The sequence below is a fragment of the Notamacropus eugenii genome, chromosome 2, assembly GCF_028372415.1.
Source record: "Notamacropus eugenii isolate mMacEug1 chromosome 2, mMacEug1.pri_v2, whole genome shotgun sequence".
In the NCBI taxonomy this organism is placed as follows: Eukaryota; Metazoa; Chordata; class Mammalia; order Diprotodontia; family Macropodidae; genus Notamacropus; species Notamacropus eugenii.
In genome coordinates this window covers 183,682,321-183,695,617 of record NC_092873.1, presented here as the reverse complement: position 1 = coordinate 183,695,617, position 13,297 = coordinate 183,682,321, and the positions used below count along the sequence as shown (strand labels likewise).

The 13,297-nt window shown below is 37.1% G+C and overlaps 1 protein-coding gene across 2 annotated transcripts in view; it reads left to right on the top strand.

The window, feature by feature from the left end:
* Positions 1–7,600, top strand: part of HACE1 (HECT domain and ankyrin repeat containing E3 ubiquitin protein ligase 1) — a 99,336-nt gene extending 91,736 nt beyond the window's left edge. For both annotated transcript variants that reach the window (XM_072642937.1, XM_072642938.1), the window contains exons 21-24: positions 1,213–1,311; positions 1,515–1,585; positions 5,402–5,515; positions 6,537–7,600. In XM_072642937.1, coding sequence (XP_072499038.1) covers positions 1,213–1,311; positions 1,515–1,585; positions 5,402–5,515; positions 6,537–6,639 — 387 coding nt within the window. In that variant the 3' untranslated portion in view covers positions 6,640–7,600. The remainder of the gene's footprint in view (positions 1–1,212; positions 1,312–1,514; positions 1,586–5,401; positions 5,516–6,536) is intronic.
* The last annotated feature ends 5,697 nt before the right edge of the window (positions 7,601–13,297 follow it).

Sequence of the window (13,297 nt, the reverse complement as noted above, 5' to 3'; positions counted from 1 at the left end):
TGGCTACACAGCAGCTTAAGATATACCTGGGAGTTTTAGTGAATTTCAGGTTTGATGTTAGTCCACAGTATGGTATAACTGGTAAAAAATGTAATGCAGTCTTGGGTTGCATTGATGATGTAGCTAGGCCTAGGGAGGCAGTAATAACTTTGTACTCTGCTTTGATCTGGAGTATTATGTTTAATTTTGAGCACCACAGTTTAGTAAGTTTATTGATGAGCTTTTAAAGGTGTCCAGAGGACAGCTAGGCTGATGAATGATCTTGACCATATGGTGATCAGTTGAAGAAACTGGAGACATTTAGTCTAGTAAAGTCTGGTTCTGCTTGGCCTTGTTTGGCAGAATTAGGAACAGTTGATGGAAATTTCAGAGCAGCAGATTTACTCTTGATAGAAAGAAAATCTTCCTAACACTTGGAGGTATCCTGAAATGGAAAGGGCTGCTTTAGTGGTAGATTCCCCCTGACTAGAGGTGCTCAGGAAAAAGACTGAATGACCATTTATCAGTCAAAATATAGAGGTATGTTTGATCTCTGTGGTTCCTTCTCATTATGTGATCCTGCCTTACTCCTCAATTTTTCTTTCTTTGTCTTCCAAGGTATGTAGATCATAAACTCTGCAAAGTTAGGTACCATGCCTGATTATCCCCCATAGCATCATTCTTTCAAATATAAACTTCCCACAAGTACACTTTCTCTTGTCACCTTATTAATGTATATGTTCTGTTGTATGTACACAAACCATTCTCTTACATATCAGGCTTTTAGTGTAAGAGTCCTTAAGAGATCAATTTTTTTTTTAAATGAATTACCTTAATTTTATAATAATATGATAGAAAGCAAAATACTGTTTGTTGAAGAAAAATGTGCCCTATTACTGGCAGGACTTCTTAAGTTTTTACAGAGTAATCTATAATGAAAATATTAAGGTAAAAAAAATTGTAATCCTGTATAGTTACTCAGATTATCATAAATATATACTGTCTCTGTGTATATATTTTAGTGAAATGACAAAAATGTAGAGTAGCCTGTTAAATATTTGATATGCAAAAAAGGTTTCGTCAAAATTTAAGAGTTGCATTGTTTGTTGATCTCCTTAACACCATTAAGAATTTCAGTTTTACATATAAATTTCTAAAAGTAAATTTATTATTTAAATGTAATCTTTTTTTCCTCCTCAAGATTAATCAAGGTTTTTTTTTTCCTCCCCTAAGGAGTTACTGCTTTCTGGTATGCCAGAAATTGATGTGAGTGATTGGATAAAAAATACAGAGTATACAAGTGGCTATGAAAGAGATGATCCAGTTGTTCAGGTAAAATCTCTTTAAGTGATTGGCATGAAATTGAATTTTGCATTTTAATTGTATGAGCTTTTCAGCATTATTAGATCAAAACCTATACTGGTTAATCAGAGCAAAATATTTCCCAAATTCTTCTTATGGAAATACTGCATGAGGAACATAGAATTATATAAAAATCCCTTTTTACATGCATAGTTTCTGTTTTCTTCTGTTAGTGGTTCTGGGAAGTTGTGGAAAGCATAACTCAAGAAGAAAGAGTGCTTCTGTTGCAGTTTGTTACTGGCAGGTAAGAAATATTTTTGTAATTATGTATTTCATTTTGTAAAGAATTTTATTTGTATTAAAGTTGTAACAATTTAGGGGTAAATTACTTGGGAAGAGTTTGTGTGGGGCAGCAAGGGCTTTACAACGATTGAACTCCAGGCCTGGTGTCAGGAAGAACTGAATTCCAATCTGCCTTTAAACATTTCTTAGCTGTGTGACCCTAAGTTAGTCACTGTAACCTGCTTGCCTCAGTTTTCTCATCTGTAAAATGGGGTAATAATAGCATCTACTTACGTTGTAAGGATCAGATGGGAAGATATTTATAAAACATTTAACATAGTACTTGGCATAGAGTGGGCTTTATATAAATGTGTGTTGTTCTATTCAGGACTCTGAGTTTCTAATGCATTCACCTCTTTTCCATCATTTTTATGTATTACACAAAGATAAGCAGTGCAGATAAATAAGGCTATCAACAAGCATATTTTATGTTAGGAAAGCTCATAATCTGACAAACTACATAGTATCATTTACATTTGTAGTATTGCTTGTGTGGTTTGGGTTAACAGAGAGAGTATCTAATTTGGAGCAGAAGCTCTTCATGTGCTTTGATCCATTTTTGTATTTCTTTCATTTTTGTCTTTGTATTTCCAGCACCCAACACAGTCCTTATAAGTAGATATTTAATAAATGCTTATTGATCACCGGATTTTTCCATAAATCATACTAAGAATAGTTTTAGTTGCTATCTAACTTTTAAAAAAAATCTACCTGTATTTGGAACCAGCCAAATATTAGGTATTGTTAATTGGACTCAAGTTCAAATTCCCTTGCTTAGTCAATATTATGCTTTTTTAGCCTGAAGAAAAGGCTAGAAAAGCTAGAAAAAAAGCAATTAGGACTTTTCAGATATTCAGCATTCTGACCAAGATGGATTTTTTTTGTAGCTACATACTTCACTACCTCCTTGAGGTCCCCTATATCTGGAAGGCTCTTTCTCACCTCCATCTGTTAAATTCCAACTCACTGTTTTAAACTCAATTCAGATGTTACCCCTCCTCCAGATATTCTTGACCTATTGTGACCTTCTACCCATCCCCACCTTAGAATTTGTACAGATCTTTGTAGAACTTTGCATCTCTAAAATTTTTATTTAACACAGCACTGTATTTTGAATGTCCAGTGTAGGTGCTTAATAAGTGTTGGTTGAATTTATTGTTATTGAATATTAAAAAATCCTAGTGGTCTTATAGTATGTAAGTTAGTATTAAAAATACTATATCTTTAACATTGGACCAGTTTTCATTGTGACAATTTGATCATTCTACCTCATCAGTTTCAGTTTTTTTAAGAATGTCATTTTATTTTTTCTCAATTACATGTAAAAACAATTTTTTAAAAACATTTTTGTTTAAAATTTTGAGTTCCAAATTATTTCCTTCCTTCTTTCGCTCCCTTTGCCCCTCCCTGAGACAGTGAGCAGTCAGATATATGTTATATAAGTACAGTTATGTAAAATATTTCCATAGCAGTCATTTTGTTTAAGAAGATTCAAGTGAAGAAAAAATGAAAGAAAGCAAAAAATAGCTTGTTTCAATCTGTATTTAAACAATATCAACTCTTTCTCTGGAGGCAGATAGTATGCTTTAATATGCTTCATCATGAATCCTTTGGGATTGTCTTGGATCATTGTGTTGCTGAGAATAGCCAAGACATTCACAGTTCTTCATCAAATAATGTAAATGTATGGAAATAATCATTGTTGGGTTTACTATAGAGGGTGAGAGGAAGGCAAGTGATAATTTATTCAGAAATACACATTTGCCTGCTTTCTCAAGACGTAAGTGCAACTGTGATCTCATTGATTTGGTTAGAGTTATATATAGGTCACACATTCATGCCTGTGAGATTTGTATCCATGCCTTCCTATAAATCCTCTAGATGTGCTCTGCTTAATGTGCTGTAGTCCTTATTCCAGGTCTTTTAACTTTCTGTGAATACTTGTTCCCCTCTTATTCCTTTCTTTCCATATATTTCTGACCCATTTATGTGCCTTGGATATATGTTTTGCAACACTTCTTGCATGCAGGTCATCACTGGTAATATGTTGTTTCTTAGACCTACCGTGCAGCTTTAGAGAAGGCACTGAGTGTACTCTTGATGAAAACATGGGAGAAGGCAGGCTTTTATAGAAGATTTTCTGCAGCAGGGTACTTTTTACAGCCACAAGATGGGCTGAGAGGTTTGAAAATATAAGAACCCACCTTGTCTTTTGTTTAGTAATTTAAAAACATATTTGACTTAATTGAAGAGTGTTGAATCTGAAATTAGTTTAAATATGTACCACCTTGTGACCTTGAGCAGGTCATTTCACCTCTCTGGCCCTCAGTTTTTCTCGCCTGTAAGAATAGGGGGTTGCAATAGATGATCTCAGAGGGCCCTTCTGACTCTTGTGTGTATGATTCTAGATCAAAATGCATTTTTTTTCTTTGAACAAAGGGTTTCCCATGTATATGTAAACATTGTGGAATACTGATAGTTTTAAGTGTGGAGATAATGGTATTCAGAAGATTGCTGAATATACTTATCAAACAGGATTTAAACAGATTATTCATTTTTGTCTTAGAAGATATCCTGAGAAGAATCCAAACAAAAAAGAATTTCTTACTGACAAAAAAGATTCTCTAAGTGGAAATTCACATATTTTTGTTGTTCTTCAGTTGTTTTTCAGTTGTATCAAACTCTTCATGCCTCCAACTCATTTTCTTGGTAAAGATACTGGAGTGATTTGTCATTTCCTTTTCCAGCTCATTTTACATATGAGGAAACCGAGGCAAACCAGAGTGAAGTGATTTGCCCAGTGTCACCCAGGTAGTAAGCATTTGATTTGAACTCAGGTCTTCCTGAATCCACACCTGGAACTCTACTCACTATGCCACCTACATTGTAATAATTGCATCATCTTGGAGTGCTGGAAAGGTTATTCAGTGAAATCTGTAGTATTGCAAAAGTAATTGGTCTTACCATCCATAATGAAAAAAAGAAAGGGAATAAAAAAGACGTTGACTAGATTTTTGACATGCATCTAGATAGGCGACCTGATAAGTTAGTTCATCAGTCTGTGTCTTAGATGAGTATTGTCAGTGGACCTAAATGAACCCAAAATTGAATAGAAGAGAATTTGTTCAGTGACTTAAATGGTATTCAACTGCTGGCTGCCGTAAAAACCCATTTCTAATACCAGCATTCTGTTGGCAGTGTTACGTAGCTGCAAATCATGGAACATGATCTCAAAAGAATCACAATTACCAGTAATTCTGAATATGGAAAGATTTGAGGTGGTATATCTGATAGCTAATTGTTCATGACAGGTAGAAATCAAAGTAGTCTAGTCATGTATTTAAAAAAAGGGTTGGGGGGGCAGCTAGATGGTGCAGTAGATAGAGCACCAGTGCAGGAGTCAGGAGGACCTGAGTTCAAATCTCACCTCAATCACTTGACACTCAACTAGCTGTGTGACCTTGGGCAAGTCACTTAACCCCTACTGCCTCATCCTGGGTCATCTCTAGTCATCCTGCTGAATATCTAGTCACTGGATTCAGATGGCTCTGGAGGAGAAGTGAGGCTGGTGCCTATCCAGACCTAGTACCTAGCTGTTGACCCTTTTTTCTATCATCCCTTAAGTTTTGCCACAAGTGGTCTGTTCTCCTCAACATAGTAGTGACCTTCATCACGTTTTATGGAACAAATAAAAGAGAATAATAATGAAAAACATTGTATAATATAGATTTTAAAAGTTTCTCCTAAATATTCTGCTTAATTGCATATTGTTTTTTAGTTCTAGGGTCCCACATGGTGGCTTTGCTAATATAATGGGTGGAAGTGGATTGCAAAATTTTACAATAGCTGCTGTGCCCTATACTCCAAATCTGCTACCGACATCAAGTACATGGTATGTTAAATAGCCTCAGAGCACTTTGCAAACTTAAAGCACTACATTCATATGAATTATCATCGTTATTTAACCATATTCATCTTTCATTGTGAGGTGCCTCAGACTGATAGTCATCCTTGAAGATCTGAACACTTGAGTTTAGAACTCCCTGACACTGGCTGTGTTACCATGGGCAAGTTGTTGAACTTCTGGCCTGGGCAGCTCTCCAAGATTATAAATTTCAGAGTAGATGCAGTTCTGCTTTAGTAAAGGGATATTCCACATTGAGAGTTCTCTCCCTAAACCAGTGAAATTAATGGGTTTGGTTCCAAAAATGGCCAACTTTCATTATGCAGTTTTTTAAAATTAATTTTTTTTAATGTCAGAGATGTGATTTGGGTTAGTACAGTGAAAGGAAAACATGGTCACTGAATTATGTACTTTATTCAGGCTTTTGAAAGAATTGAGAGGCTGTGGGCAGTAAAGACTAGAGATCTGGCCTTCCAAATGAGGAAGCCATGTTCTACTCTTGTTCCTCCAAGCACTGGGCATTTCTCTAAAACTAAGTTGTAGAGAAGGTGCTGCTTTGTGTTAGTAAAGGGAGTTTCCTTTTATCAGTGAATTCACAGGTTCTGTTTTAATCCCCAACATGTGTGCATTTCTACAGTTATGGTGGGAGGAATGCTGGGATGAACCACTCCCTGACCTGTAATAGAATGGAATGCATTTACTCACCAAGGGTCACTGTGACAGTTAATTTGAAGAGATTCTTGAAACTAAGTTGTTCTGTTGCTTTTCATTTAAACCAAAAGAACTTACTCTCCTACAATCCATCTGAATGCTAAGGGGTACTGCAGTGCAGCAGTGAGGCTTTGTTTTCTTCATAAATACATCTTCAGGGTTTTCCAATATGAATGCAAATTTGAAAGGACGGTTTCATGTTAATTATCTAGTACTGTTTTCAGTGCCAGAAAACAAAACAATCTAAGATTTCATATTTAATAGAGATGTGGGTGTTTTTTGTTTTTTTCTTTTTAAGCATCAACATGCTCAAGTTACCTGAATATCCAAGTAAGGAAATCCTTAAGGACAGGCTGCTCGTGGCATTACACTGTGGAAGCTATGGTTACACGATGGCGTAATGAAGTCTAAAAAACTCATCTGACTACTGAGGCGTGATTCAGAGTGGCAGAAGTCATTTAGGAAGCCATCAACAGAGAAGCAGCCTAAATTCAGCCCGGGGCCAGAGTTGATGCTTAAAATTCCTAAAGGGTTCTTCTTTCCCCATCCTTTCTTTCATTATATGTTTGTTGAATTTTGTGATACGTTTAATTACAGAAGATTTTAAATTGCAATAGATTTCATTTGTAAATATATTTACATGTATACACATATACATGTTTATAGTTTTGTATTGGAAATATCTCCTTTCCTCATTCATGTTGCCTTAATCTGCACCAAATGTGTTAAGTCTCAGTCCTATTGTACATTCCACTTCTGCCATAGAAGTTAGGCTTCAGAGGATGGTCTGGTTTTTTTTTCCTTCCGTTTTTGCTCTCAACTTGAATCATATATGGACTCTCCCACAGTCTTGTATATTTTGTTGCATGCAAAGTGCCATTTATTTTTTTGAGAAAAAACAGTATATAAAATGGGTTGAATTTGATTGTGTATAAAGCCACAAATATGTATTTTCTCACATTGTATCTATATTGCAATGATGTTTTTTAAGCTTTTTAATATTTTAATATATAAAGTTAAGATCAATGTCATTGATAAATAGGTGATGAAAAGATGTCTAATTTACATATTAAAGTTTACACTATATTGGACTAATTATTTGTGTCTTAATTGGTGAATTTGCTTCTTGTATACATCATTTATAGGCATGCATTTATATGCATATTTGTTCTTAAATTTCTTATACCTAGATTTAGTTTTCAATTGTATTTGAGGTAAAATATAAATGTAATATTTTATCATAATTCTTTTAACTGGTCAGTTTGTTTTTACTTATGAGTTCTGAGGACATGCCTATAGAATGAATTAGCCTAGCATATATCATGTGTTTTTATTTTTGCATAAAGTATCTTTTTAAAACAATATGCTCAGTTCATTTATTTTGCTACTTACTAAAAGATTAAAATATATAATGTTGCTTACAAAATACATTTTTAAATGCCTTGACCTGTTCGAATTTAGAAAACGGATCTGAATAGGCTTAATGCATTTCAAGAAAAAAAGATTAAAGAGGATTTTGACAGAATCTGTCTTTATGCAGGGTTTAACAAAAGAAATGTTCTAGTGTTGTTTATATCTTTATTCTTTATTTCTGCAAGTTAATAACAATAATATTCCATGGTTTTTAGGGTACTTATACTTAAAAAAACTTTCAAATGTTCAAAATGCAAATTTTGCCAGCTACAAAGCGATGAAATATTTGTTGATGACTGTCTTTGGATATTCTTTAAATATTACTGGAAAAAGATAAAATGCTGGGATAAAAATAAGTTAGAAACCTTTCCAAATTTTAAAGTCACCTGGAAATATATTTTTCTTGTGAATTTTTTGAGTACATATTAAATTGAGAAAAATGTTTTTAGTACCAGACCTCCCCTTAAATATTCAGAATTACTCTTAAATTTGTGTAGCATGAAATATTTTTTTTAATTAAATTATTTTGTTTGTTTTCAGTGTTCTACAATCACTTCCATATATCTTAGATTTTTTTCCCCTCCCTCTCCCTCCTTCCCCACTCCCTTCTTGAGATGGCATACTGTTGGGGGTGTAAGCTCAGTTCCATGTGGACAGTCTCGGGCAGGTAAAGGTGAGAACTTCTAAACCTTAGAGTTCTCATGAGGCCCCCCAGGGAACAGCAGGGAATTGAGGTGTGAGACCAAACTATCTCGTGCATTTCCGCCTCTTCCCGTGAGAAACGTGATGGGAGAGAGCATCCCCGCCCTCGAGGTTGGCCCAGATCTGGGCACACCTATTGTTATCTAACAGGCACGGTATTGAGGTGCAAACGATACGGCAGGAGAGCTTAAGTAGGGTCAGGAAAGCCTGAAGGCGCTCTTAGCGCTGAGGGGCCCTTACAGGACAGAAGGCCCTTTTCCTCTCTTCGCTCTTCCCTCCCCCCTCTCTCCCCACTTCCACTTCCATTTCCAATCTCTTACTGTAAGATCTTTGCCTCCTTGGGAGATTTCTCTCTCTCTCCTAAGGAAGAGTTCCCCCTGCACATGTAACCAGGACCCTGAATAAAGCCTAACCCTTGTTCGACTCTGGAAAGTCTCTTCTCTCATACGTTTATCCGGTTTGGCCAGCCGAAGACCTACGATAGGTAAGGTAAGACTCGGGTAGCCCTCAGGCCTCTAGGCCTGGCAGCATACAATTCTATATAGGTTCTACACATATATTTGTGTTAAATACATTTTCACCTTAGTCATGTTGCACAGAAGAATCAAAATGAATGGGAGAAATTATAAAACAAAACATAATTCAAAAGAAAATGATCTGCTTCATTCTGCAATCATTCCATAGTTTTTTCTCAGGATGTGGAAGGCGTTTTGCCTCAAGAGCCCACTGGGAATTTTTTAAGTCTTTGCATTGCAATGAAATATCAAGTCTAACAGAAAAATTCCTTGCACACTGTTTTCATTGCTGTACACAAAATTCTCCTGGTTCTGCTCTTTTCCCTCAGCATCAGTTCATGTAAGTCTTTCCAGGACTCTCTGAAGTCTTCCTGTTCATCATTTCTTATAGCAGAATAGTATTCCATTACATTCATATACCACAATTTATTCAGCCATTCCCCAGTTGATGGACATCCCCTTGATTTCCATTTTTTGGCTGCCAGAAAGAGAGCTGCTATAAATAAAAGACCCTTTCACTGACCTTTGGCGCCTATGGGTTGAGGGATCTGTGCTGCTGCTGGAGATTCTATCCCTGAAGCCTGCTCGGATCTGCTCCTCTCAGTGCCGCATGGCCAAGGCTGGGCTGGGCTCTGCTTCAAGTCTGTTGCGACAAACCTTTTCCGTAGGTGTTTCAAGTCACTCTGGGCTAGAAATCTCCTCCACTGTGGCTTCTGCTGCTCTACAATTTGTTGAAAGTTCTTTACAGGTATTTTATGGGCTGTGGGGTAAGAGCTAGTGTATGTGCATCTTTCTACTCCGCTGGCTACGCCCCTTCAAGTATTTTTTTAATTGATTCTCAGGGATTCTGTAAGTATATCATTGTATCATCTGCAAAGAGTGATTACTTCGTTTTTTGCCTATTCTAATTCCTTCAATTTCTTTTTCTTATTGCTACAGCTAACATTTCTAGTACCGTATTGAATAGTAGTGGTGATAGTGGACATCCTTGTTTCACCCTGATCTTATTGGAAACACATCTAGCTTATCCGCATTGCATATAATGCTCGTTGCAGGTTTTAGATACTGCTTATCATTTTATGGAAAGTTCCATTTATTCCTGTGTTCTCCAGTGTTTTCAATAGGAATGGGTGTTGTATTTTGTCAAAAGCTTTTTCTGCACCTAGAGATAATCATGTGGTTTCTGTTACTTTTGTTGTTGATAGCATGAAATATTTTAAAAACTAGGTTTTATAGTTGCTTGATTTGAAAATAGTATTATTGTTCCAGATTTTCATTCAGCAGTTTGATTTCAAAAGAATTCATTTAGTCTTTCCTGCATTTCCAAGTGCATTTATTTAAAAACAAAACAAAAACTACACAACTTAGATTTTAAAAGTACAAAAAACACTTATTTATGATTTTAATGAATTAGTTTTGAAAAATATGGTGGTTTTGCTTTAAAAAAAAAAATAATAATAAAATTAAGCCAAAAATCTCAAGGTCTTAAAAAACCATGGAATATTGGGTTATTATTATTATTAATTTTTAATGTAGATGTAACCTTTATTTTTTTAAATTAATTTATTTAACTTTTAACATTCATTTTCACAAAATTTTGGGTTCCAAATTTTCTCCCCATTTGTCCCCTCCCCCCACCCCAAAACACCGAGCATTCTAATTGCCCCTATCACCAATCTGCCCTCTCTTCTATCATCCCTCCCTTCCCTTGTCCCCATCTTCTCTTTTGTTCTGTAGGGCCAGATAACTTTCTATACCCCTTTACCTGTATTTCTTATCTCCTAGTAGCAAGAACAGTACTCGACAGTTGTTCCTAAAATTTTGAGTTCCAACTTCTCTTCATCCCTCCCTCCCCACTCATTCCCTTTGGAAGGTAAGCAATTCAATATAGGCCATATCTGTGTAGTTTTGCAAATGACTTCCATAATAGTTGTGTTGTGTAAGACTAACTGTATTTCCCTCCATCATATCCTGTCCCCCATTACTTCTATTATCTCTTTTGATCCTGTCCCTCCCCAAGAGTGTTGACTTCAAATTGTTCCCTCCTCCCCTTGCCCTCCCTTCCATCATCCCCCCCACCCTGCTTATCCCCTTCTCCCCGACTTTCCTGTGTTGTAAGATAGGTTTTCATACCAAAATGAGTGTGCATTTTATTCCTTCCTTTAGTGGAATGTGATGAGAGCAAACTTCATGTTTTTCTCTCACCTCCCTTCTTTTTCCCTCCACTAATAAGTCTTTTGCTTGCCTCTTTTATGAGAGATAATTTGCCCCATTCCATTTCTCCCTTTCTCCTCCCTATATATTTCTCTCTCACCGCTTAATTTCATCTTTTTAGGATATGATCCCATCCTATTCAATTTACTCTGTGCTCTCTGTCTGTGTGTGTGTGCGTGTGTGTGCGTGTGTGTGTGTGCATGTGTGTGTGCGTAATCCCACCCAATACCCAGATACTGAAAAGTTTCAAGAGTTACAAATATTTTCTTTCCATGTAGGAATGTAAACAGTTCAGCTTTAGTAAGTCCCTTATGACTTCTCTTTGCTATTTACTTTTTCCTGCTTCTCTTCATTCTTGTGTTTGAAAGTCAAATTTTCTTTTCAGCTCTGGTCTTTTCATCAAGAATTCTTGAAAGTCCTGTATTTCATTGAAAGACCATTTTTTCCCCTGAAGTATTATACTCAGTTTTGCTGGGTAGGTGATTCTTGGTTTTAATCCTAGTTCCTTTGACTTCTGGAATATCCTATTCCACGCCCTTCAATCCCTTAATGTAGAAGCTGCTAGATCTTGTGTTATCCTGATTGTATTTCTACAATACTTGAATTGTTTCTTTCTAGCTGCTTGCAATATTTTCTCCTTGACCAGGGAGCTCTGGAATTTGGCCACAATGTTCCTAGGAGTTTCTCTTTTTGGATCTCTTTCAGGCGGTGATCTGTGGATCCCTTGAATACTTATTTTGCCCTCTGGTTCTAGAATCTCAGGGCAGTTTTCCTTGATAATTTCATGAAAGATGATGTCTAAGCTCTTTTTTTGATCATGGCTTTCAGGTAGTCCCATAATTTTTAAATTGTCTCTCCTGGATCTATTTTCCAGGTCAGTTGTTTTTCCAATGAGATATTTCACATTATCTTCCATTTTTTCATTCTTTTGGTTTTGTTTTGTGATTTCTTGGTTTCTCATAAAGTCATTAGCCTCCATCTGTTCCATTCTAATTTTGAACTATTTTCTTCAGCTTTTGAACCTCCTTTTCCATTTGGTTAATTCTGCTTTTGAAAGCATTCTTCTCCTCATTGGCTTTTTGAACCTCTTTTGCCAATTGAGTTAGCCTATTTTTCAAGGTGTTATTTTCTTCAGCATTTTTTGGGTCTCCTTTAGCAAGGTGTTGACCTGCTTTTCATGCTTTTCTTTCATCTCTCTCATTTCTCTTCCCAGTTTTTCCTCCACCTCTCTTACTTGATTTTCAAAATCGTTTTTGAGCTCTTCCATGGCCTGAGCCCATGGTATATTTATTTTGGATGTGTGGGATACAAAAGCCTTGACTTCTGTGTCTTTCCCTGATGGTAAGCATTGTTCTTCCTTATCAGAAAGGAAGGGAGGAAATACCTGTTCCCCAAGAAAGTAACCTTCTATAGTCTTATTTTTTTCCCTTTTATGGGCATTTTCCCAGCCAGTGACTTGACTTCTGAGTTTTCTTTCCACACCCACCACGCCTCCAGATCCTCCCAGCCAGGGTTTGGGGTCTGAGATTCAAATGCTGCTTCCCAGCCTCAGGGCTTTGGGTGGGGGCAGGGCTGCTATTCAGTGTGAAATTAAGTTTAGGTGCTCAGGTGGGGGCAGGGCCACCGCACAGGACTCAGTTCCCTCAGGGGGTTTATGCAAAGACCTTCAACTATGGATCCAAGCTCCTGCCTGCTTGGGGAGCCCAGGTCTGCTCCCGCCCCTGCTGCTGCCTCCCGAGGGGCCCGAGCCATGGGGACACCCCACTCCCCTCTCGACCAGCCAAGGAGACCCTCTCACTGACCCTTGTCATCTGTGGGTGGAGGGACCTGCGTGGCCGCTGGAGATTCTGTCCCTGAAGCCTGCTCGGATGTGCTGCTCTTGGTGCCCCGAGGCCAAGGCAGGGCTGGGCTCTGCTCTGGTCAGGTGTGTGACGGACCTTTTGCGTCAGGTTTTCAGGTCTCTCTGGAACAGAAATCTCGTCTGCTCTGTTGTTCTGTGGCTTCTGCTGCTCCAGAATTTGTTGGGAGTTCTTCACAGATATTTTATGGGCTGTGGGTTCAGAGCTAGTGTATGTGTGTCTTTCTACTCCGCCATCTTGGCTCCTTCCCCCGGGTTATTATTTTAATTTTAAAATGCCTACTATGTTCCAGACAACGTGCTAGTCATTGAAAGAGTTGGAAATAACTACAGTTCTTTTGGATTTTATTTTTTCAT